This window comes from Onychomys torridus, chromosome 1 (assembly GCF_903995425.1).
Source record: "Onychomys torridus chromosome 1, mOncTor1.1, whole genome shotgun sequence".
NCBI lineage: Eukaryota > Metazoa > Chordata > Mammalia > Rodentia > Cricetidae > Onychomys > Onychomys torridus.
Genome location: NC_050443.1, coordinates 125,708,929 through 125,735,226, shown reverse-complemented (window position 1 = coordinate 125,735,226; position 26,298 = coordinate 125,708,929). Strand labels below are relative to the sequence as shown.

At 48.0% G+C, this 26,298-nt stretch overlaps 1 protein-coding gene across 2 annotated transcripts; it reads left to right on the top strand.

Annotated features, from left to right (window-relative positions):
* On the top strand, nt 1–25,793 carry Pola2 (DNA polymerase alpha 2, accessory subunit). Of its 2 annotated transcripts, XM_036175062.1 has the most exons (18): nt 1–306; nt 2,428–2,552; nt 3,847–3,938; nt 4,098–4,155; nt 8,985–9,091; nt 11,331–11,524; nt 12,043–12,131; nt 13,662–13,817; nt 14,261–14,323; nt 15,158–15,200; nt 17,867–17,991; nt 18,719–18,757; nt 19,839–19,912; nt 22,888–22,996; nt 23,208–23,314; nt 24,078–24,137; nt 24,303–24,429; nt 25,320–25,793. In XM_036175062.1, the coding sequence occupies exons 1-18, from the start codon at nt 228–230 to the stop codon at nt 25,473–25,475; spliced, it is 1,803 nt and encodes a 600-aa protein (XP_036030955.1). In that variant the 5' UTR covers nt 1–227; the 3' UTR covers nt 25,476–25,793. The 2 variants fall into 2 exon arrangements, 1 of the variants encoding a protein (XP_036030955.1); XR_004943709.1 differs by lacking the exons at nt 24,303–24,429; nt 25,320–25,793 and having other exon boundaries at nt 23,208–23,667.
* The last annotated feature ends 505 nt before the right edge of the window (nt 25,794–26,298 follow it).

Below are 26,298 nucleotides of genomic sequence, written 5' to 3'. Positions count from 1 at the left end.
GCAGAGCGTTTGGCGGGATTTTCCCGGCTGTGCTTCTCACCCAGAAGCTAAGCAGTAATTTGGAAGCAAGTTTTCTGTCCGGAAGGAGTTTCCTTCTTTGTTGACGCATTTCTCTGTGACCGGGTGGTTGAGCTCTTCTGAGGGCTTGGGCCAGTGGGTCTGTGGCGCGTCCCTCTCATCTTCCCCCAAAGCGAAAGGAGAAGCCTCTGCCGAGCTCCCGGGTCACCATGGCTGTGTCCACCCAGCAGCTGGCGGAGGAGCTGCAGATCTTCGGCCTGGACTGCGAGGACGCCCTGATGGGGAAACGTGAGTGTGCTCGTGGGGTACCGCTTGGGTCGTGAGAATACAACAGGAGACACTGTCAAGGAGACATTGGAACCCCTTGCAGCTCACACCCAATCATCTCTTGCTCTATGACTTTTCTCATCCGAGTTGTTTTTTAAAGGCAAGGTCTTCCCCTTAGCCCTGGCTCTCCTAGAACTCACTGTGCAGACACCACTGGGCTGGCCTCGAACTCACAGGGATCGCCTGCCTCTGCCTCCCGAGTGCTGGGGGAATTAAAGGTGTGCACCACCATGCCTGGCTCGTTATAATCTTAGTGGTCTGTGCAAATAGGAATTCCTCGAGGTGGATCCCTAATACTTTACTTTAGCTTTGGAAGAAACTTCAGGGAGCTTTTTGCCGCTCTCCCTTTATAGATGGAGGAATACAAGGAAGGAGAATTAATCGTCTAAGCTGTGTGCCAACACTGGAGTCTTGCTCTGGAGTCCAGTGGCCTCATCATATTGGTCCATAGAGCCCAATGGTGAAGACTTAAATCACACATCTCTTTTGGAAAATGTGAGAATCAGTTTCGGAATAGCGCTGTGTGTACACTTGCCTTAACCATTCATCAACACTTGGAACTTCTAAGTTTAGGATATAAAGCAATAGTGTAAGTGGGCCTGCCTGTTATCCCAGCACTTGGGAGACGGAGGCCAGGAGTACCACAGAGAACTCAAGGCCTGCTTGGACTAAACAGTGGGTCCTGTCTGCTTTGCTTTGTTTTTTTAAATGACCGAATCATTGAAGAAAGGTCTTATTAGCAGGTAGCCATCTTTTTTTTTTTTTTCTCTAAATTTAACTTTATTTTACATACATTGGTGTGAGGATGTCAGATTCCCTGAAACTAGTGTTACAGACAGTTGTGAACTGCCATGTGGGTGCTGGGAATTGAACCCAGGTCCTCTGGAAGAACAGCCAGTGCTCTTAACACCTGAGCCATCTCCCCAGCCCCTCTGCTTTATTTTTAAAGGTTAAAAAAAATAGAAGCAGAATGTAAACACACTAATTTATAATGCATTTCTTTCATGAAGACTGAAATACTCCCAAGTCCTTATGAAGACTTAAAATGAATCTTTTCTTTTTAAAAATGTGTTGAGACAGGGCCTCCTTTTGTAGCCCAGTCTGGCCTCAAACTAGCAGAGATCCACCTGCCTCTGCCTCCTGAGTGCTGGGATTATTTATTTTTATGTGAATGAGTGTTCTTCTGTGTGTATACAACGGCACCACATGCATGCAGAGCCTTCAGAAACCAGAAGAGGGAGTCAGCCTCTGGAGCTAGAGTTACTGCCGGCTGGGCTCCTTCACATGCCATCAGGAGCATGGTCTTGTGGCTTCACTGCCCCGGCTCCCGGGTTTCTTTTGGATTTCCTCACCTCCGCTTCTCAGCCTTTCAAGGTTCATTTTCATCTTGATGTGAATGGACAGGACTTGGCCCAGAACCACTTTGCGCTAGGTACATCCACTCCTGTGGTGGCTCACTCAGTCCTCCTTGACCACCCTCAACTGGTTAGCGTGCTCCAGGCATTCCCTGTCTCTGCCTTCCATACACTGGATTTACAGACATACCAGCATGCCCACTGCATTCCTGTCTTCATGCTTGTGTGACAAGCTCTTTACCTGCTGAGGCCTCTCCCTGGCCCCTGGTTGTATTTAAATTGCCGGACTCCTCAGCTCCATGATCCCTTCCCCCCAACTTCATTTTTCTACATCGCACCTTTGAGCATCTAAGGTACTATGTACTTTCTTGTTCTGGCTTCACCCCAGTAGCGAGCTTCCTGTGATCAAGAACAAAAACTCGTTGGTTTTGTTCACTGTTTCGTTCCCAGGGCCTGTGAATAAGCAGTGACTGGATAACAGGGATTGCTTCACCTCAGTATGAAAGCAAAAGAAGTGAACTAGGGGGGCTCAGTGGTTAAGACTGCTCTTCCAGAGGTCCTGAGTTCAATTCCCAGCAACCTCATAGTGACGCACAACCGTCTATAATGAGATTGGTGCCCTCTTTTGGCGTGCAGGCAGAACATTGTATACATAATAAATAAGTAAATCTTTCGAAAAGGAAAGACATGAAGTAGGTCCTTCCTTGCCTGGTTTCTCTCCCTGCAGTGGCAGAGCTGTGTGTTCTGTACAGACAGACTGAGGAGGGAATGGTAAGCGAGCTTATTGCTTTCTGCACCAGCACAGGGAAAATGTGCCTTACTGCAGAGATCCTCAACTCTTTTGAACACGAGGTAAGAGCAAACGTGAACTCACTGATTTCGTCCTGCTGTGTGGGGGTGTGCGGTATATGAAAGGATGCGGGCTCTGGAGTCTGAGCTGGGCTCCAGCCCAGGGTGAGCTTGGGCTCCTGCCTCCTGTCTTCCCTTCTTTGCTCTCTCTAGCGTAGTTTCTTTCTGTTTCTGTACATGTATTTATGGTGTGTACGCATGGGTATGCACACCTGTGCCACAGAGCTTAGGGGACAGCTAGTGGTTGTTGCCAGATGGTGGTGACACACACCTTTAATCCCAATACTGTTTGAGGCCAGCCTGGTCTACATAAGGAGTTCCAGGACAGCCAGAGCGACATAGTGAGACTGTCTTGAAAAGAGAAAGGAAAGATGATTCTCTCCTTCTACTAAGTGGGTTCTGGGTTCAAATTCAGGCCATTAGGTTTAGCAGAAAGTGCCCATTGAGCTCTGACACTGGGCCTCTACTTACTATTTTTTGAGCTTTTTTTTTTTTTTTTTAAATCAAGTTCTGATAACCTGTGTTTTTAATGATTGGTAAAAATGAAATGAGGTTGGTTGTGAAGCACCTAAAACTGCCTTTCACACCTAAAAGTGGAATGTGTGAAAGAGAATTATATTAGAATCATATGTTGTCAGCAGATAGTTACTGGGAAAGCTTTTTAATAGGTACCTTTGTAATTATTCTAATATGTGTATGTGTGTAGGTATGAGTACAGGTGCCTGCAGAGGCAAGAGGTGTCAGATCCCCCGAACCTGGAGTTAGAAGCGGTCGTGATGTGTTAAGCTGCCTGATGTGGGTGCTGGGAATCGAACTTAGATCTTCTGGAAGAGTGGTATGTTTGTGTATGTGTGTGCGTGCGAGCGTGTGCGAGTATACTGATCCCGATCCTACTGTCTCCCAAATGCTAGGATGATAGGCATGATCCACCATACTCAGCCTGCCATGTTTTGGTTTGTTGTAGAGACAGTGTCTCACTATGTAGATCAGGCTGGCCTTGAACTCACAGATCACCTGCTTCTGCCTCCCAGTGTGGGAATTAAAAATGTGTACTAACATGGTAGTTAACAGTTTTTGGAGTAGTTTCTTGTCTTGACTCTGGGGGTGGGGCGATACTGGAATTGAATCCAGGGTCTCTTGCATGCCTGGCAAGTGCTCTGCCACCTGAGCTCTATCCTTAACTCTTCCTTGTTTACGTTTGAATGCCTATTATTACTTCAAATGGGAAGTGCCCTCCCTATTATCAGACTAATTATGGACTAATATATTCACCATCTGCTTCGATTCTATTCCTCAGGTTCTAAACAAAAAAGTATCCAAAGCCTGGCACAGTGCCTCCAAGGACAGTGGGCATGCAGGAGCCAGAGACATTGTTTCTATACAAGAGCTGTATCCTTTTATGCAGAAGGTCTTTGCACTAAGCCATACATATGTATTTTGTAATTTCTTTACAGTTGTATATATAACAAAAACAATTTTTAAAAAATACCTAGCATTCAGTTTTCCAGTTAATCACATGTAATTGCTCTCCTTGACCAGTGTTTTCAGGATTGAGGTGGAGGAAGAAGAGGAGACTCTTTTGAACTCTTATACCACACCCTCTAAGGTGAGCATGCGGTACCTGGAAATTGTATTTTACAAGTAACATTCTTGAAAACATATCACAAAACTGGGCTTGGTAGTGCACATCTTTAAACCCAGCACTTGGGAGACAGAGGCAGGTAGATCTCTGAGTTCTAGGACAGCCTGGGGTCACCAAAGAAAGTCAGTTCACAGCTCCCTCTGATTTTCCATTTCCCTGCTAAGGTTCACAGTCTGAATCGTGTGTCTGAGGCTGTGTCTGAACTGATTCCACCTCGGTCCTGTCGCCCATCCCGACACACTGGTTTTCTTTTTAGGCATGGCAAACATATACTCCCTCGTGGCCTCTTGTCGGGGGAACTAAGCTGTGTAAAGTAGCGACTTCTCCCTCTTCCTCTCCTGTGTCTAGTCTCTTGCTCTATCTCTCACGGTGGACTTTAGTGTTGCTCCATTTCACTGCACTACAGACGCTCTCAGGTCGTGGACACTTCTTCATCCACTGTTCTGTCCCTCGGCCTGGCTGCAGCGCTAGTGTGTTAGAGGAGTCTGTGTGGAAAGTAGCTAGAGAGACTGTATCCAAACCCCAGAGTCATGTTTACCCTTTGTCTTACTCAGTCTTCCTAGTGCAGCATCTCCTGAGAACCAGGAGTGTAGCCCCAGGGTACATGTTTAGTGTGTACAGAGCCCTGGAGTCCATTCCTAGCGACCACCTCAGACTATATGAGGAAATGATCCAAAAAGCTATATGCATGACGAGGTATATCATAACATTATTCATAATCACAAGAAATTAAAAATAACCTATAATCTAGCAGTAGAGGAGGAAGCATAGAAATTATTCATGAATTCAATCAGATAACAGAACTAAGGGTAAAGATTGTTCCAGTGTAGGAGAAGAAGAGGGTGCCAGATCTCATTACAGATGGTTGTGAGCCACCATGTGGTTGCTAGGATTTGAACTCAGGACCTCTGGAAGAGCAGTCAGTGCTCTTAACCTCTGAGCCATCTCTCCAGCCCAGTTTGTTTGTTTTTCAAGACAGGATTTTACTGTGTAGCCCCACCTGACTAAAATAACCCTTCTTGAATATTCCTTAATTGTTTCTTAATATCTTTTAGCTAAATATATAAATTAAAATACTCTTTTGATGTCTAGTATCTTGAGTTCTTTATATACTTTGGAGATCAGTCCTCTGTCAGATGTGGGGTTGGTGAAGATCTTTTCCCAATCTGTAGGCTGTCTTTTTGTCTTATTGACCGTGTCTTATGCCCTACAGAAGCTTCTCAGTTTCAAGAGGTCCCATTTATTAATTGTTGTGCTTAGTGTTTGTGCTGTTGGTGTTATATTTAGGAAGTGATCTCCAGTACCAGTGCGTTCAAGAGTACTTCCTACTTTCTCCTCTATCAAGTTCAGTGTAGCTGGATTTATGTTGAGGTATTTGATCCACTTGAACTTGAGTTTTGTTCATGGTGACAGATATGGATCTATTTGTAATCTTTTACATGTTGACATCCAGTTATGCCAACACCATTTGTTGAAGATACCTTCTTTTTTCCATTGTATGCTTTTGGCTTCTTTGTCAAAAATCAGGTGTTCATATTGTATGGATTAATGTCAGAGTCTTCAATTTGATTCCACTGGTCTGTATGTCGGTTTTTATACCAGTACCATGCTGTTTTTATTACTATAGCTCTATAGTAGAGCTTGAGGTCAGGGATGGTGTTACCTCCAGAGGTTGCTTTATTATACAGGATTCTTTTAACTATCTTGGGTTTTTTGTTTTTCCATATGAAGTTGAGTATTGTTCTTTCCAGGTCTGTGAAGAATTATGTTGGTATATTGATGGGGATTACGTTGAATCTGTAGATTGCTTTTGGTAAGATTGCCATTTTTACTATGTTAATCCTACCTATCCATGAGCGTGGGAGATCTTTCCATTTTCTGACACTTTCTCCAATTTCTTTTTTTAGGGACTTAGTTCTTATCAAAAAGGTCCTTCACTTGTTTAGTGTTATCCCAAGGTATTTTATATTATTTGTGGCTGTTATAAAGGGTGATGTTTCTCTGATTTCTTTCTCAGACCTTTTATCATTTGTGTATAGGAAGGCTACTGACTTTTTTGAGTTGATCTTGTATCCTGCCACTTTACTGAAGGAGTTTATCAGCTGTAGGAGTTCCCTGGTAGAGTTTTGGGGTCACTTATTTATACTATCATATCATCTGCAAACAGTGAAAGTTTCACTTCTTCCTTTCCAGTAGGTATCCTCTTGACCTCCTTTTGTTGTCTTATTGCTCTAGCTAGAACTTCAAGAACTGTATTGAATAAATATGGGGAGAATGGACAGCCTTGTCTTGTTCCTGATTTTAGTGGAATCGCTTTGAGTTTCTCTCTGTTTAATTTGATGGTGGCTGTTTGTTTGCTGTAAATTGCCTTTATTGTGTTTAGGTATGTTCCTTGTATTCCTGATCCTTCTAAGACCTTTATCATGAAGGGGTGTTGGATTTTGTCAAAGGCTTTTTCAGCATCTAATGAGATGATCATGTGGGTTTTTTTTTTTTTTTCCACAGTTTATATGGTGTATTACTTTGACAGATTTTCATATATTGAACCTTCCTTGCATCCCTGGGTCATGGTGGATAATTTTTTTGATGTGTTCTTGGAGTCTGTTTGCCAATATTTTATTAAGTATTTTTGCATCAGTGTTCATGAGGGAGATTGGTCTGTAGTTCTTTTTCTTTGTTGCATCTTTGCGTGGCTTGGGAATCAGAGTAACTGCAGCCTCATAAAAGGAGGTTTGATAACATTCCTTCTGTTTCTATTGTGTGGAACAATTTAAAGAGTATTGGAATTATCTCTTTGAAAACCTGGTAGAATTCTGCACTGAAACCATCTGATCCTAGGCTTTTTTTGGTTGGGAGACTTTTCTTTTTTCTTTCTTTTTTTTTTTTTTTTGGTTTTTCGAGACAGGATTTCTCTATGTAGTTTTGTGCCTTTCCTGAAACTCACTCTGTAGCCCAGGCTGGCCTCAAACTCATAGAGATCCACCTGGCTCTGCCTCCCAAGTGTTGGGATTAAAGGCATGTGCCGCCGCCACCTGACTGGTTGGGAGACTTTTAATGACTGTTTCTATTTCCTGTGTGTGTCAAGATTTTTTATTTATTTTGTATACAGTGTTCTACCTGCATGTCTGTCTGCAGGCCAGAAGAGGGCACCAGATCTCATTATAGATGGTGTTGCTGGAAGTTGAACTCAGGACTGTTGGAAGAACAGCCAGTACTCTTAACCTCTGAGCCATCTCTCCAGCCCTTTTTTTGGTTTTTCAAGACCGAGTTTCTCTGTGTAGCTTTGGTGCCTTTCCTGGAACTCACTCTGTAGCCCAGGCTGACCTCAAACTCATAGAAATTTGCCTGCCTCTGCCTCCTGAGCCCTGGGATTAAAGGCCTCTGCCACCACTGCCCGGCTGAAAAATTAACTTTTAAAATCTAGTTTGTAAGTCGGGTGTGGTGGCTGACATCTGTAATCTTAGTACTTATGAGAAGGAGGCAGGCAGTTCAGGAGTTGAAGGATAGCCTTAGCTATGTTGGGTTCAAGACCATTGTGGGCTTTAATACCTGAGGCTGTCTCAAACAAAAAACAATACAGAGGCTGCAGAGCTGTCTCACTAGTTACAAGATCTGGCTGCTCTTGCAGAGGATTCAAGTTCAGTTCTCAGCACCCACATCAGGCTGTTCACGGCTGTGTGTAACTCCAGCTCCAGGGGTTCTGATGCCTCTTCCAACCTCCCTAGGCACCTTTACCTGCATGCATATGTTCACATACACATAAATAAAATAAAATCTTTAAATAAATAAAACCACAAATATTTGAAAGCCTAATTTCTGATGCAGCTTCTTAGTTTTTCTTTTTTTGAGTCAGGGTTTTACCCTGTAGCCCAGGCTGACCTGTAAGTTGGATGACCTTTGTACTGTAGCTTTCCAAAAGCTAGGATTTCAGGTATGAGCCATCATGCCTGTCTTAGTGATGGTTCTCACCCTGGGTCCCACAGACTCTACCAATTGATAGCTTGACGGCATTTCTTTAAATGACCAGCAGGAGGAGCCCTTGAGTCAGAAAAGTTTCTGCATATGAGCTCGAGCCCTTGGGCTAAGCAAGATATTTGTCTTTCCTGTTAACACACTCCATTATCTGAGGCTTTAGGGAATATTAGGGCCTGTGATTGGGTTTCATCCTTCCTTTATTCTGTACTTATCTTTGACTTCTTATTGATGAGCACAGAAACAAAAAGAGAAGAAATGAAAAACTAAAAAAGAAAAAGAAAAAAAAAACAAAAAAACAAACAGATGTGACCATTAGTGAGTGAGGTGTTTGCTGACTACTCTCTCCAAGTATGAGCTCAACTACCTTATCTTCCTGGAGTTATTCCAGGCTTTAATTTGGAAAATGTGTGGTAGACTTGGCCAAAAGAAGTGTAACATGGTCCCATCCCTTCTCTGGAGAATGTGTGCACTCAGGTCAAAGCTATGCATTGCCAAACTCCGTCTTTTCTAAAAGCAGAAAGTGGTGGGGATGGAGATGTGCGTGCAGGTTGACAGGTCAGCTGAGCTGGCCATCTTCTTTGGAAATGTTTGCATTCTTTTCATGACAGCCTTCAGAGTGCAGATAGCGTCCTGGTGGGTGTTGGGTTACTGGTGAAGGTTTGTGTGATCTCTGCTGGAGATGGCTGCTGAAGATCCCGGCCCTGCCTGTGTCCTTCACTGTGCCACTTTGTCCTTACCAAGGCACTGCATCTGGTCTATACTTAATTAGCAACTCGAAGCCAGCGTGCCTGGGGTTCCACTTTTCATCTTGTTTCTAGGGTCCTCATAAGCGAGCTAGCAGCACCCCAGAAACCCCCCTAACAAAAAGGAGCGTCTCTACTCGTAGCCCACATCGGCTTCTCTCGCCATCAAGTTTCTCCCCAAGGTACGTATCATGATCGATCCAAGTGCCAAGAAAGCTGCGCCTCTTTCTCTGCTGACAAGGCAAACTACGAGTAACTTATTAACCGCCAGAGGAGCAGGGTGTCTGCTGGGAGCTGGCTGGGAAGCCTGTGGTTCTCCGCCTTGTGGAAAATTACTGTTTTGTACAGTAATTAAGGAAACTTGCTTTCCACCCACTTCTCTAGGGCTCATTTCCTAGATTGGGAACTGATATCTCCTATTGAAAACAGCCTGGCTGTTCAGAAGCCTGGGCGTCTGGCGAGTCTGGTCAGTCAGAGCAAATAGGCTCTCACCTGCTCCTACTCGTTCGTGTTTACTTGGGTTTCTTTCTGTAACCTGAAGTATTTTTTTTTTTTTTAAAGGAAAAGTATGCACCTTTGTTCACAGTATTGCGTAACCTGTTCATCCCGTGCTCAGGTGACAGCTGGCTTCGGAGCATTTTCTCGTCACTGAATCTTCTCCTTCAGAAGCTTAATTGAGATTTCCTCATGGCTACCACTACTATATATAAATGGGTAGAGATCATGTGTGACTAAAATCCACAAATGATAGGTCTCCATTAGAGAAGCCCACAGATGAGTGCTTGGCTCAGGAGACATGTTTATAAGGCTGTCACATCAGGATGGGGCTCAAAAACAGCATTTCAACCATTTAGGGAACTACCAACCTCTGGGTCCTTCTAAACCAACCAGAGTGCAGGCTTCTCAGTTCTGTCACTTTAGAGAGTCAGTGACAGGCGGAGGGATGGCTCAGCAGTTGAAAGCGCTGGCTGCTCTTGCAGAGGACACACGTTTGCTTCTCAGCCTCCATGTTTTATCTCCACAACCATTTGTAACTCCAGTTCAGGGGATCCACAAGTTCTCTGCCTCTGCAGATACCAGGCACACGGACGGTGCACATACATCCACACAGGCAAAATACTCAACACACGTAGAATACAGAGAGGCAGTAACTGGAGGCTCTGTGGCCCTTGTCCCAGGGGGTGGTTATTGGATCCTGAAGGACAGTTTGGTTTCACTGTGGTCCACCTGGTTCGGGGAAATCTCAAGACTGCTTTCCGGAGTCAACTTTCTCGACATAAAAGGGCATTTCTGAAACCTCTGAGGGTTGAAATAGTTGTTGCAGAGCCATTGTGGGAGTTAGCTTCTAAGCAGGAAGCTCTTTAAGTCTGTTTCTCTGGCCATGGCTGTTCCCTGTGAGCATCTGATGGCACTAGAGGGCTGCTGTGACACATGCCCTTCACAGGTGGAGCCCAGAGGCTGGTGACTCCCCTGCTGGATAGTTGTTTTAATGTACACTAACAAAGATGACATCAGAAACTCGTTTTGTAATTTATAAGAGTAGTCTGTAAATTACTTAGGTAGAGGCAGCCCTGGAGAGGTTAGCTGAGCTCATTTTCTGTAACTTGTCTGGAAAGAAGGGTGTTGGCAACAATTAGGACCACGACCCTTGTGAAGTGAGTTCCCACAGGGTTTTAGTGTGCTGGGTGTTGCGTGCCTCTGTAGGCAGTGTTCACAGCAGGAAGATTAGAAGCTTCGAAGCAGATCAGCAGTCTTGGACTTACCACCCTGATTTGCCAGTCAGAGTCAGTGCAGCCTTGGAGTGGGGTAAGGGCGCTTGCTGCCTGTTAACTGTTCGTTCCTTGTTGTGTTGAACTTTTAGTGTCACTTGATCTTTGAACTAACTGTACTGTGAGTTCTTTATGTGTTTGAGATAGGGTCTTCTGTTCCCGAGGCTGTCCTCAGACTTGGCTGCGGATGGCCTTGAGGTCCCAATCTTGCCTTCACTTTCTGAGTGCTAGGAGTGCAGACATGGGCCACCATGCCTGGTTTCAACCGTGTTGTAGGTTTTGTATTCGCTCAGCAGTATCTGACCCAGTCAGTCACTGTTTCAGGCTCAGATGACAGGCTGGTAACCATGTTGAAACTTGCCATCCCGTCAGTTCAGAACGTGTCTTGTTTTGCTTCATTTAGTATTGATGGAGAAAAAAATAACAAGCTTTTTATATGTTTTTGTCTTTAAACTTCTAAACTTTTGTATTCTGGTGTTCCTTGGTGCCCCAGTCCCGAAATTCCTGAAAGGTCAGAGTACTCCAGCCCCTCCACGTTGATTAGGTCTGTAAGACAGTTTGCTTGTTTTGCAGGCCTCCCAAGCCTCACCTCATGTTCCTTTCTCAGGTAGCCACAGGCACAGTAATACTAATCTGTTCTGCTTCCTGTCAGTGCTGCCCCCTCCCAGAAATACAACTCCAGAACCAACCGAGGAGAAGTGGTCACCACATTTGGCTCAGCACAAGGCGTGTCCTGGTCTGGGAGAGGAGGCTCTGGAACTGTCAACCTGAAGGTCATTGCGTACCCAGAGCCACTCACGGGCAGCTACAAAGCCATGTTTCAGCAGCTCTCAGATATTCGTGAAGGTAACTGGTTTCCTCTTGGAAAGTCTGGTAGGTTTAAAGCCCCACGGAAGGACCCATAGAAGTGAAGGAACAAAGCCTGGCTCAGCTGGAGGCCTTTGAATCCAGAAGTTGGTCGATGTCCTTATGGGCACTCTTTAAGTGAAGGGAAGGACACTGGGTGATGCTGTGATTTCCCAAGTTGTGTTGGTTCACTGAAGAAAAGTGCACAGCCACGCTGGTCGTGGAGCGTGAGCTGTGAAGGAGTTCAGCTCTTGAGTTAGGAGCACTCAGCTGCTTCCTTGGAAACTCCCAGGTTACCTGGAGTCCCCTGGAGTCTAGTGAGGGTGGGTTTCTTGATGGTGCTCTGGGACTGTGCCATGAGCCCAGTGGGAAACAAGCTTAGTAATTGTGTCAGAAGATGGACTGAGGCCTGAGGTCAGACTGCACAGATGTCCATGTCCTTGATCCTGTGGAACGACTGTGATGCTGGACAGTGTGTTCTGTCTTACTGACAGCACCCTGTCCCCTCTGGATTGCAGTTCTGACCTGTAAGATAGAAGAGCTTGGCAGTGAACTGAAGGAGCATCACAAGATTGAGGCTTTTACCCCTCTTCTAGAACCAGCACAGGTAAGAGCCATTTGAAGAGTCCTCACTAATTACTACTGCTCTTAATTCCTGATGAGACCATGCTGGCTTTGAACTGAGAAACCTGCCAGTTCTGCCTCCCGAGTGCTGGGATTAGAGGTGTGTGCCATCACCACTCAGCTTGGATTATTCCTACTGTCTGGAGTCAGTGAAGAAGCTCTCTTCCACTCACCAGGTGTGCTAGTTATTATCAGTCTTGGTCAGCGCTGATAAAATGGGTCCCTCTTAAAACAAGTGCTCCCTGCTGTGTCGCCAGACTTTTCCTCCCTCGTGGACTGGGTCTTAAACACAAACAGGTCGAAACCTTGTTTTCTCAGTGGTGGAGGAGATTGCCTCTGGAGAGCCCCTGCAGGTAGACGTGTCTGGGTTTGCTGTAGGCTGAGAATTCTCTCATTGCCTGAGCGATTCCTCTGGTTAGAGCATTGACGCAGATCAGTGGTGGCCTCTGGCATCTAGAGTTCCACCGTGCTTTAATTCTGATGTGGGTACTCTCTCTGGAGCATTCTAATCTAAGAGAGGATGTGTCCTGTATAACCCTTGACCAAATGTGCCTTTGTCCTCTGTTTGCTTCCAGGGAAAGTGACCATACATAAAACTTTGTCCTTAGCCGGGTGGTGGCAGTGCAGGCCTTTAATCCCAGCACTGGAGGGCAGAGGCAGGCAGATCTCTGTGAGTTCGAGGCCAGCCTGGGCTACAAAGCTAGTTCCAGGACAGCCAGTGCTGTTACACAGAGAAACCCTGTCTTGAAAAAAAAAAAAGAAAAGAAAAGAAAGAAGAAGAAAAAACAACTCTGCCCTGTAGGAAGTTCTGGAGAAATCAAGAGGAAGTGTGGGGCGGGCTGCACACGAGGGAGAGAGAGAGAGATTCTCCGTTTGCTCCCAAGAGTGGGAGCCCGACACAGGAAGCCACCAGGACAGATATCAGTTCCGTCTAGGAAGGACTTCCTGTGGAAGTGGTAATGTGATGTCTGTCCCACATGGTGTCTGGGCACTTGGGAGCCCGGGGCAGGAGAATTGAGAGTTCAAGGATAGACTGTTATGTAGCAAAACCCTGTGGGGAGGCAGGCGCGTGCAGGTACCAAGAAGAACTACAGCGTGGCTGAGGATTTGGCCCTGGAGCCAACTTCCGACCTTTGGGTCCAGGCTTCCCTGTTGTCTGACCTTAATGAAGTTACCGTGTGCTCTGCCTCTTGCTGCTGGGTGTAGCCTTAGCTGTGAGGGCTGAGTGTGTTGTCCGTGTCCTCTGAGAACGGTGTGGTGGACTCTGTGAATGGGATCTATTAATAGCTGTGGTTTTCCACAAGTGCTGTGGGCTGCAGGGCTTGGGGGATCCCCCTGTTTGGGCGTGCTCACACTCAGGCAGCCTCTCGGAGCACGCCTGGTAGGCAGGAGGTGGACTAGACACCCTTGAAGGGTGGTTCCACTTCCAGTGGGGATGCTGCGATCGGCTCCCAGAACGTATGCTGTTTGGGCTCCACTGTCCCACCGATATGCTGCACCCTTTCTTTGGTAGGAGCCTGTCATCCTGCTGGGCCAGATCGGCTGTGACAGCAATGGCAAGCTGAACAGCAAGTCAGTGATTCTCGAGGGAGACCGGGAACACTCCTCGGGCACTCAGATTCCCGTGGATTTATCCGACCTCAAGGAGTATTCTCTCTTTCCTGGACAGGTGAGACTGTGGAGCCTTCTGAGATGCAGGCCTGAGAGCATGCAGTGGGCAGCTATTTCTTGGTTTCTGTCTCTGTTGCCGTGAGATTGGGTTGTATAGGTCCGCTGTTTTAGGAACCGTTTTTTGCTCTCCTCGTTCCAACCTTAGCTCTGGGTCCAACTGCCCAGGTTCAGATCCCAGCCCCACCTCATGAGGTGTGTGGCTGTGGGTGAGGTACTTGGCCTTCAAAGCCAGGGTGTCTTCATCCACAAAGTGAGATAAAAATTCTTACCTCGTGCGACTGTTGTGAGAATTAGGTCATCTGTGTAGAGCATAATTGTAACCGATACAGCCCCTCATTTGTTTTCTGGGAAGTGCCCTGAGTTTATAATTCCAGAAGGAGTTTATCTCGGACCTCTCGTTTATCGAGCCTGGTCAGCAGCCTTGGGTTTCTTGTCTTTCAGGTTGTAATTATGGAAGGATTCAACACCACTGGTAGGAGACTTACTGCCACCAGACTCTATGAGGTACAGATGGCCTCTCCACCTCATGTTTGCTCCAGGTTCAGTGTGTGCAGTTCGGGTACAGAGACTGGTCTTTATCAGTCTCTGTATGTTTGTTAATAGTTTTTAGTTCTAGGGTTGGAACCCACCTCCAAGCTGTAAGTTAGCAAACTGTTTCCTCCAGAGAGCAAAGCAGCAAATATTTAAACATGTGTCTATATCATTATAGTGCCAGTGTAGCCACGGGCCACTCATAAACAAATGAAAACTTCATTTAAAAAATGGCTGCAGCTGGGCAGCGGTGGCGCAAGTAATCCCAGCACTCGGGAGGCAGAGGCAGGTGGATCTCTGTGAGTTGGAGACCAGCCTGGTCTACAGAGCTAGTCCAGGACAGGCTCTAAAGCTACAGAGAAACCCTGTCTCGAAAAACCAAAAAAAAAAAAAAAAAAGATAGAAAAAAAAAAATGGCTGTAGTCAAGTTTGGCCTCAAGCTGCAGCTTATTTATCTCTGCTCTCCACTGTGGTCCTCTAGAGATTCCCACAGAATGCCAGGAGAAGTAGGTGGGCTCCCTTCCCTTCCATCCTTGCCCAGCATGCTGATGGTTTAGGCACTCACTTTGCTTGGGACAGCCAAGTGTTTGGGGTTTTCCCATTGCCTGGTCTGCTAAGTCACGGTGAGCTCTTTAGAAAAATGGCAGAATCTGGGCTCTACCTGTAACTCCAAGATCAAGGCAGAGACAAGTCCCCTCTCACCGCGTCTCACAGTCCTCCCACTGCAGACCTGCAGACACTCAGAGCCATCCATCACCAAAGCAACTTCGGGAACAAGACCTCAGCTGAGCTTTCTTTCTGTTTCAGGGGGTACCACTTCCATTCTATCAGCCCACCGAAGAGGATGGAGGTAAGTTTTGGTTCAAAATTTTTCTTGCCAACAATGGGGGTGATAGACAAAGTCCCAGACTGTAGTTGCCCAGGTTCAAGGAAACAACAAAGCTGTGTGGGAGCGACATGCGGAGCAGTTCGGACACAGCTGATCACTGACTTACAACCCTCTCTTCACAAGTGGGTCTGAACCCCTTGAGCACTGACAGTGGTGTTATGTGGACTCTGGTGATAACAAAGTGAACACCTGTAATCCGGGCTATTGTTTTTTGGGTTTGTTTGTTTTTTGTTTTTTGTTTTTTGTTTTTTTTTGGTATGTGGAGCTGAGGACCAAACCCAGGGCCTTGCGCTTTACCACTGAGCTAAATCCCCAACACCCCCCACTACTGTTTAACAGGCATGTGAAGGGTACTTGAAAAGGGAAATGATATACACATTATAACTCAACTGGGATCCCGAATGGAATCATGGAGGGAGGAGAAAGGGACGCTGTTGGAAAACCTAATTTAGTCAGCAGTAACATACTGTTAATCCCAGCAAATGTGCTGTGTTGTAGGAGATGTTAATGTTAGAGGGCTCTGGGAAGAGACAGAATTCTGTGCTCTCTTTGCAAGTTTGCAATTCTATAGTCACTCCACAATAAGGATGTAATTTTAAAAAATAGTTTCTGGCTAGGTGTGCTGGTGCATGCCTTTAATCCCAGCACCTGAGAGGCAGAAACAGATGGATGGATCTCTGCATTTAGGTCCAGCCTGGTCTACAGAGTGAGTTCCAGAACAGCCAAGGCTACACAGAGAAACCTTGTCTTGGGGGGGGGGGGGGGTTGAACAAGTGGCCTGGATGGGGAAAAAGCAAGATAATAAAAATTATATGTGTATTTTATTTTTTTGAGTTAGCAAAACTTCGTTTCAAAATACCCATAAGCTGGGCTTGAGGTCTTGCTGGGTAGATAACACTTGTATAGCATGTGTGAGGCTCTGAGTTTGATCCCCTGCTGTCACAAATGAAAAAGAGAATGGGTGCTGGAGAGATGGCTTAGTGGTTAAGAGCACTGGCTGCTCTTCCAGAGGTCCTGAGTTCAATTCCCAGCAACCACATGGTGGCTCACCCCATCTGATTCCCTGTTCTGTCATGCAGGCATGCATACACATAGAGCAAGTAAGTCTTTTTAAAGAAAAAGAGGTGGGGGAAGGAAAGTATTTCTGAGTATTTTTGTAAGTGAAGTAGAATGAACACCAGTGAAGATTTTCAATAAATGCCAATGCTGGCGTACTGCCAGTACCCTCCACAGTGATGGCATGTGAAGTCATTCTTGGACATGACCTGGAGTCAGCTCATGACATTGTACACAGTCTCAGCAACTATCTGTGTGGGGGACTGAATATCGATACCATGATCCCACAGGGCTGTGAATGCTACTTTATATGGTCTGGGTGGTGTGGTAGTGTGTACTATATTAGTCTTAGTACTTAGGAGGCATAGGCAGGCAGATCTTTGTAAATTCAAGTCAAGCCTGGTCTACATAATGAGTCTTGGACGGGATTATACAGGCGGGCTGAGTGCAATCACATGGATCCTTATGAACATAGTCAGGGAATAGAAACTTTAGGCCGCGCACAGGTAGCCTCCGGATGTTTCATAGCCCTGCTGACACCTTGACTTCTGGATTTACAGTGCCCAAAACTATAAGATAGTAAATTGCATTAGCTACCGAGTTTGGAGTAATTAATTTTTTTTATTTTATTTATTGTTTTAAGATTTGTTTCCGTTTGTTTTTATGTCTGTTGTGTATGGCTATGCTCACTTGTGAGTACAGGTACCTATGGAGGCCAGAAGAGGGTGTTGGGTCCCAGGGGCAACAGTTATAGACAGTTGTGAGCTGCCTGATGTGGGAGCTGTGAACCAAACTTGGGTCCCCAGGAACAGCAGTAAGCACTCTTAACTCTTAACTGCTGAGCCATCTCTCCAGTCCCTCAAATAGTTTCTTACAGAACCGATAGGAGAGTAATGCTCCATATTAGAAAATTTGGGGAATTTTGGAGACTTGTATAAGCCTCACAAACTAGCTCAGACCGACTTTATTTATTTATTTATTTATTTATTTATTTATTTATTTATTGGAGCTGAGGATCGAACCCAGGGCCTTGTGCTTGCTAGGCAAGTGCTCTATCACTGAGCTAAATCCCCAACTCCCAGACTGACTTTAAAAACTCAAAATCAGATAATTCTGTTTGGACAGGGGCTAGAAACCCAAGGTTAGGGTGGGGCACAAGCCCAGCAGCTTTAGTGTCCAGGTAGCACGAGAACCCGAAGGGTCGTCCAGTGTCTGGCCCTCCACCAGAGCCTGCCCTTCTGGGCCTCCATTCCCCCCCATACCAACCCCCAGATGGCCCCGAACTTCTGCAGCATGAGCACATGTCAGTTGGATGAATTCTTTCCTGTCTTTCTGCTCACATTGCCCAGGTGCACTCCATGGCTCCAGCTCCTCGCTGTCTGTGTTCTTTACTTGGTTCGATGTTCTTGGGGGAAGGGATGAGGTCCTCACCTGGAATCCCCAGACTTGCACTCTTGGGACTTGATGTGATAAATCCTGTGGAATTTTCCTTCAATGGCCCCTCGTTCTCCCTCTGTCCAATATCAGCTCTCCTCTTCCTCCTCATGACCTTGCAATGCCTTCTGTCTCAGATTGTGAACAAACTATGGTTTTAGTTGCCTGTGGGCCTTATACCACCTCTGACAGCATCACATATGACCCCTTGCTTGATCTGATCACCATCATCAACCGTGACCGGCCAGATGTCTGCATCCTGGTAGGTCCCGGGGATAGTAGTGTGCAGGAAGGTTGTGGGGTGGGAACAAAATCGGCCTCAGCAAGGGGTTTTAATGCTATTCTGAGATTTTAGGAAACATCAATCTGTCTCCTTTTACAAAGGTTTTATTTTGTTTTTAATTCTTTCCTTGTTTTTGTGAGACAAGGTCTCACTGTGTAGACGAGGCTGGCCTGGAACTCACTATGTAGACCAGGCTAGCCTCAGACTCACAGAGCTCTGCCTGCTTCTGCCTCCCTAGTTCTGGGATTTTTTAATTCTCAATCTGCACCTCTGGAGGTGTACATAAACTCCACAGCCATCACTAAGTCCAGAGGCCAGCAGTATTGTCTTCCTTTCCTGATTTTACAGCGTTCTTGCTATGTGTTTAATACCCAATCCTAAACTTATCTCTTTTTATGGCCAAAATTCTACTAGTAACATGGTAGTCTGTTGTTCTTACTAGGTGTAAAAAAAAAAAACAGAAAAGAGCCCGGTGTCATTTGGGGCATTCACAAGGGTTATTATAGGGCCCTGGGAAGTCCCCTGAGGGAACAGGACTCAGATGCTCCACAGCTCATCTGCTACCTCCTCAGGCTCTCCAGGCAACCTGGGAGGGACAGGTGGACCCAGGCAGGGAACTGCTTTTAGACAATTTGTCTAAAAGCCTTTCCAGACACAGAAGATTCTGATTTGTTCTTTGGGTTTCCCCACCTCCGCTCATTTGCAGTTTGGACCCTTCCTGGATGCTAAACATGAGCAGGTGGAGGTAAGTACCTTTTTGGGGGGGTGTGGGTGTGATGACGACACTGGGTGCTTGCAATCAACCTGGACTGTCTCTTAAGTCTCCTCTTTGGGAGTTTATCTGTATCTGCAGCAGACTTACATCACCCCTGTGGCTAACGAGGAAAACATTGTCACTGGCTGTGTCCAATAAACACCTTGAATTTGAAGGCTCCCTTCCACCAGTACACAAGACCATCTGGAAGCCAGGGAGGGAACTGGAAATAGTGGTTCCTTTGTCTACCCCAACTCACTGCTCAGGTGCAAAAACAGTCACACAAGCAGATGGGCTTTGGCTTCTGGCTGTCTGGTCTCAAAGTTGCCTATGAGACTGACGTGGTAGCTTCGTCACTAAAGAGGCAGATACTATGAAATCCTTTATGTGGCCACAAACTGGCATCATGTCATAAGTCCCTCTAAGACATGAATCACGGTTCTTCCAAGGATCTTGGTTGGGGGCCTGGGTCTCTGTCCCTTGTTGCCTGGTGTTTCACATACATAAACAGGATTTCAGGGCCGTCTTCATCCTAGACTTTCAGTGTGCGTGCAAGAGGATTGTTATGTGGCGAGGGGACTTGTTTTGTTTTGTTTTTTCTTTTTCTTTTTTTCTTTTTGGTTTTTCAAGACAGGGTTTCTCTGTGTAGCTTTGCGCCTGTCCTGGATCTCACTCTGTAGACCAGGCTGGCCTCGAACTCACAGAGATCCGCCTGGCTCTGCCTCCCGAGTGCTGGGATTAAAGACAAGTTGCCACCACTGCCTAGCCTGCAAGAGGACTAATTCTACCCTGATCTAGACTCAGCTCCTTGCAGATGGGCAGCCCACCCCATGCCCCTTTTTTGTTTGTTTGCGACAGGGTCTTACATAGGAACTGGGCTGGTTTAGAATCAGTCTGTATCCTAGGCTGGCCTGCAGCTTACAGCAGGCCTGCTTCACCCTCCTGAGCGCTGGGGTTACAGAGCCCACATGCCTGGCTCTAGTCGGTCTCATTGTCCCGTCCCTGTCGCTCCGAGCCCCTCCGGTCGGCCCTCAAGCCTCGGCACTCTTCTGAGTCAGCTCCTTTCCTGCAGAACTGCCAGCTAACAAGCCCATTTGAAGACGTTTTCAAGCAGTGCCTGAGGACAGTTATCGAAGGAACAAGGAGGTCAGTGTTCCAGATGGGGCAGACCTGGAGCTTTCTAGGTTCTTCCAGGACATGCCAGTAGGAAATCGAAGCTGCTTAGGCCACTTGTGTTCCCATCTTCCTTTCCTTTTGGACTTAGAGATGAGATAGAACCCTTGGCCTTCAGCCTCAGTGGGTACACAGGCATCTTTGTAAATCTGATAAACAAACTGCACAAACCCTCCAAGGACAAACTGCACACACTCTCGTCCTCCGTTCTTTCTCTTTACTTCCTTTTCTCACTTCCCCTTGTATAAACTGTTACTCCATGGGAATATTCCCAGGGTGGTTGGAGGAAGCATGTGAATGGCAGTGCAGTTCTGAGAGGCCTCAAGCCTCTCGTTGCGTGAAGGGAATGTTTGGGGGTAAGCCCAACTTCCTTCCCTGAGCGAGTGCTTCCCCATCGCGGTGGATGGCTGCCAGGGGCTAGAGTGATGGGTGGAAGAGACTCCAGTGAGGGTGGATCCTGAATCCTCAGCATAGCTGGGACATAAGCTCTTTGGCTCCAGGAAGAGTTCAAAGCTAGGCCCAGAGATGTCAGGAAGCCGACCCCTCCACTCCTGTCCTTTTTGTTGGGCAGGTCAGAAAGAGAAGGTTGTGGTGGGCAGTCTCCTGGGATTCACTGCCTGTTGTTGAACTCATAATAAACAAACATTCCTGAGGCTGAGATTTAAAAACAAACCTGTAACAAAGGTGGTTTTTAAAGGTCTTCCTTCCGCCTTCTGTCCTGAGAACAGATCCCAGGTTGATTAGTTGTAATACAACCTTGTGCTGGCATCAGGCCTGGAGCCAGATGTGAGGCCTCATCTACTTCCTTCCCCTCCCTTCTCAAATGGAGGGTTACAGATGCCTTCCCTCTCCCCAGGTCTTTTAGGGCCCCAGCTGAGTTCCTGGAACTAGGGGAGTGCTGAGGTCCTCAGAGATAAGCCCCTAGCCTCCCAAAGCAGGGGCAGGCACTGGGGCGGCACCCAGCACTGGCTGGTGCTTCCAACATGAGGCTGGGTTCTGATTTTGGTTCCTCGTCCCATCCCGTGTGCTATTGATGGCAGTGGTACAAACAAAGAATAGACCAAGCATTGTTACCCTGGGAGCCAGTACCCAGCACCACCAGGCTCTTTCATCTGTGGCTAGTGTGAGCTGCAAAGCAGCAGGGCAGCAGCCCCACCCTGCCAGATCTGCATATAAATGGTGCTAGGTCAGAAATGCAGAGTACCACACTCTGAGCAGAACTTAGCAGATGTCAGCCAGCTCCCTAGTAGCAGCAGAATGCCCTGATGCTCCTCTCTGCTCTAGAGACAGCAATGAGACCCTCCCTCCATATGATGTATGAAGTTGTGCAACGCTGCACATAGTTGAAATTTTCTTCCGGCCCCTCCCCCTATAGCCAGCTCCAAGCCATGAGCAGAGGCTGTTTCCTCCTTAACCATTGCTCTCCTGAAGCCGGTCCTGAACAGCAGCCTAGTCCCATGAGGACAAACAGCTTCACCTCAGTCCTTTGTACCTTCAAGACTTCCATTCCTGGAGACCTGGAGCATAGTTTGTTCCTTTCAGTTCAGTCCCTGGCTTGTCCACAAGACTCTAGCACCCACATAGTGGACTTGGACAATGGCAGTGAACTTCATTGTGAATAATATGCGAAGTACCTTCCCCAATATTGTGGTGATCTATTACAGCAGACCAGTCCTTGGTATCTGATCACGTGTCCAAAGTCCCTATGCAAGGATGGAGAGATGGCTCAGTAGCCAGTTAAGAGTTACTGCTTTAGCTGGGCTCAGGCCTTTAATCCCAGGACTCAGGAGGCAGAGGCAGGCAGATCTCTGAGTTCAAGGCCAGCCTGGTGTACTTAGTGAATTCCAGAACAGCCAGGGCTGTTACACAAAGAAACCCTGTCTCTAAAAACCGAAAAAGGAAAGAAAAGAGAAAAAGAGGTATTGGTCTTACTGAGGGCTGGTGTTTGGCTCCCAGCACCCACACCACGCTGCTTACAACCACCTACAACTCCGGGAATCTCCCTGTTCCGCAGTTTAAGCAAGAGAAGGACAGGGCCACAGTGAGAGCTTTGGCTGGTCCTAGGCATGCCCTCACAGCAGCAGTTTGGCTCTTTGGTTACAGTGGGCCTCTGCCAAGGACAGGCAAGGGAACCAAAGAAAGGGTTTCCCTTCTCTCCCTCTCTCCCCCTCTCTCTCTCTCTCTCTCTGTCTCTCCCCTCCCTCCTCTCTCTCTCTCTCTCTCTCTCTCTCTCTCTCTCTCTCTGGTTGCGGAAACAGTTGGCTCTGGTTGCCACAGCTTTCTTCTCCATGCCATGTTGTATTTCCTGATGTGAGTGGGGAGGTGGACATCCCTCCAACAGTCTCTGTCTTCGGTGTCCAGTAGACCTGGCCTAGCCTTTGCTGCCTGAAAGGTTTGGTTTGATCTTCAAAGTGTGAGGGCGACCTCAGGCTCTGACCAGTGGGCCTCACTCCTCCTGGCTCACTCGTTTCACCCAAGCCATGTGTCCAGAGAGCTTTATTGTCCACAAGCTACCTATGCCCTGTAGAGTGGACTAAAACCTAAGTTTAAGTCCTGAGACTCCCCCCTAAATAAGCCTCACTGTATAGTTCAGGCTAGCCTCAAACTCATAACACCCCTCTCTGGCCTCCCGGGCACTAGGGTTGCCTGTGTGTGCCTTTCATGCCCAGCTCTAGATCTGTTTCCTCCCTTTTCCCACCGGACAAGAGTTCCCCTCTGTAGTGGGATGCCACACAAAGCAAGGGACTGTGTGTCCTGAGCTGTGTGCATCAGATCCAGCTGGACATGTGTAAGTGGCAGCAGGGTCCTGGGAGACTGTCTGGTGGAGTGGAAGGCCATCCAAGCCTCCCTGAGGACCGCTGGACGAAGGGCGTGCTTACGCCTTGAGTCTCTGGCCCTTCTGCTCACTCACCTCTTGTCCCTCTTGTGCTTGTGTTTGGACGAAGCAGCTCCGGCTCCCACCTTGTCTTTGTCCCATCTCTGAGGGACGTGCATCATGAACCGGTGTACCCACAGCCACCTTTCACCTTCCCTGAGCTGCCTCGGGAGGACAAAAAGGTACCAGTGCCCCCTCTGGCCAGTGAGCAGCGGGTGCGGTGACGACAGCCCCGTGGGTGAGGGCAGAGAGTCCCTTTCGGGAACCTGACTTCCGATCCCCAGCAGGTCATAGACTGCTACACAGGAGTTGGTCCTTCCCAGCAGCCTCTGTCCCTCACCGACTCTCTAGCTGTTGTATGCAGACGTTCATGTCAGCGCCTTCTCTTTTCAGCGAGTGCAGTTTGTGTCTGAGCCCTGCAGCCTCTCCATAAATGGAGTGATGTTTGGCTTGACATCCACGGACCTGCTGTTCCACATTGGGGCTGAGGAGATCTGTAGGTGAGAAACATTCCACGTCAACAGCAAGACAGCTGGCTCCTCGCATCCTGGCCCTGCCATCGCCAAGACACTGCCCCCACCACGTGCTGCTACTTGACAGTCTTGAGGAGTCCGTGAGAGCCACGCTTTGTACAGAAACTCGGGCCTTCCCCCGTCTGCACCAGGCAGCAGCAGTCAGATGCATTCGTTGCTGTCACTAGTCTGTTGTGTCTGTGTGGAACGCCCAGCAGTGAGATTCGGATGTTTGGGCCTAGGCCCTTTCTCTTCACCTTCCCTGTATATGGGGGTGAGGGGGGGTGTGACCCGAGTGCTCGAGTGCCCTTCTCTGCACATTCACGGGGATTTATCAGAAGGTGAATGTGGGGCCCTCAGAGAGCCGCACGCTGCCAGGCCTGGCATCTAGGCTAGGCAGTTGGTTCTTCCGGCAGACCTTCCTTGTCAGGAGAGGGACCACCAGGGAGTTCAGTTGGGTGTGTACTTTGGCTGGGGTGAGACAGGTAGGGTTGCCCAGCTGTGTGTGGCTTCATGGCGCAGAGGACGGACGTGTCCTCCTGTGCAGGATGGTGCCGGCTTCAGCATTGAGGCTCCTAAATCCCGAATCCTCGGACTCTTCTTCCTAGGCCTTGTGCCCTGCTGCCCGTCCTGGGAAAGAGGCGCTGCTTGCCTTGTCTCCCTGCGGTTTAGCCTCTCTCTAGCCGGCTCAAGTCCTCAGGTCCTCCCTAAAGAGGACTGACGGAGGAACCCGGTTCTGCTTCCTTTCTAGCTCTTCTGGGACTTCAGACCGATTCAGCCGAATCCTCAAGCATATCCTGACGCAGAGAAGGTGAGCGTGCCGGCCAACCCCCCAGTCACGGGATCAGAGCTGCTTCAGAGCCGCCACGGTTACCCTGTGGCGACAACACTGGGTTCTGTCCCCCAGCCGGGCAGTGGGGGCCTCCTCCCCAGGTGCCTGGACTGGCCCCTACTGGAGCTTCTTTCATCCCTGCAGCTACTACCCGCTCTACCCGCCCCACGAGGACATGGCCATAGACTACGAGAACTTCTCTACCCATGCCCAGCTGCTCTTCACCCCTGATGTCTTCATAGTGCCATCAGAGCTGAGGTACTTCGTGAAGGTAGGTTTGAACCGGCTGACTTTTCCTTCCTGATGACCCTGCACTCTCTACCTGGGTCTACTGAATGGGTCAGTGTCTGCCTGGGGCCAGCACAGGGTTGGTTGTTGTGGGGTGGGGGGTGTCCATGGGTGGAATGAAGCATGAGCAAGCAGCGTGTGCTCAGAGGACTTCAGGCCAGGTCAAGGTGATCTGAGAACATGTTGCCTGTCTGCCTGGCTTCCCCTAAATTCTGATTTGGCCTCCCTGTGGGCTCAGGCCAGCAGTACCTTGTAGAAGCTCTTGATCTGATCTGCACACTCAGCCACCTCAGGCTTGAGTCCCACCCAGGGAGTCCACCGCACCAGTTTTTTTTAAGCTGGGTCCAGTCCAGTCTTTTTTTTTTTTTTTTCTCGAGACAGAGTTTCTTTGTTTACCTTTGCGCCTTTCCTGGAACTTGCTTTGGAGACCAGGCTGGCCTCGAACTCACAGAGATCCACCTGCCTCTGCCTCCCAAGTGCTGGGATTACAGGCGTGCGCCACCACCACCCGGCCCAGTCCAGTCTTAAACAGTGGTTTTGCTGCTTTTCAAGAAAGGGAGCATTTAAGGCAGAGTCTCTACAGTCCAAGATGTCCTGAGCTCTCACTTGTCCTGCCTCAGCCTCCTGAGTGCTGAGAGTATATGTGTGACACCCACTCACTTCTGAGTATTTTCTTCATGCAGAAAACAAGAAACTGTTGGAATCCATTTTGTCCCGAAGTATAGGAGCGCCTTGTCCCAGTAGACTACTGCATTCTTTATCTGCCCTGGAGATTCTCTAGTTACAAGGGAACATATCTGCCTGGGTGGTTCTGCTTTCTAAAACTCAATATGAGATTCTGACGGCGTCACACCCAGTGTCCTTTCTTTCCAGGACATCCTTGGCTGTGTCTGTATAAATCCTGGGCGGCTCACCAAAGGACAGGTGGGTGGCACCTTCGGCCGCCTCTACCTCAGGAGACAGCCCAGGGCCATGGACAGTGAGGGCAGGCAGGGCCTGAGTGTGGCCGCGCAGGTGGTCAGAATCTGAGACTTGAGCCTCAGTCATGTGGCCTCACAGACACCAGGAGCCCGGGTATGACCCTCTGATGAGCAGACTGTTGAAGCACCTGATGGGATCTGCCCCTGTCTGACAAGGAGCGGAACAGGACTGCGGGGCTGGGGCCCTGTGCAGCTTGATCTGAGTCACGGCTCTCGCCTCTCTTCCTACTTCACAAGGGACACAGGGTGTCGAGAAGTGAACGTCTATGGAGACAGCCTGCCCAGAAAGGCAGGAAAACTTGATGATTTTCTGTATGAATCAAACACAGCGTTTAGAGAAATAAATATAAATTTTTAGTAAAACCAATTTTAATCTATCTTCCACTTTTTTTTTTTTTCCTGAGTAGTGCTCTAGGAATGTTGTCTATTTGACCTATGTCCAGAGAAGGCAGAGCTTTGGTCACTTTGGGCCCCGTCCATCCCCTTGGAACTCTCCCAGCCCTACCCTGCATCCTCCCAAAGTCCCCAGACTAGAGTTGCTAAGGAAGAAACTGGGCTCTGGATACAGCACTGGGCTGCAGAGCAAGCAGTTGGCGGCCTGCCTGGCTCTCCCTGTGCTCCATCTCATATACCGTGTCTCACACGCATGCATGCTGTGGTCTCAGCCCCACCTCTCCATCTGGAGGAGGCAGCCTTGACGAACCCTTCCATAGCTGTAATCTCCAGCCAGTTGTCACTGCAGGTCCAGCAGGAGCTCACACTTGCCTGTAGCCCTGAGCTCTCAGATAAGGTCGGGGGTCCCAGGACATCCCCATGCCGGTATGTTCCGGCATCTGAGGAAAGACTGCAGAGAGTTAAATCTGGCACTGTTT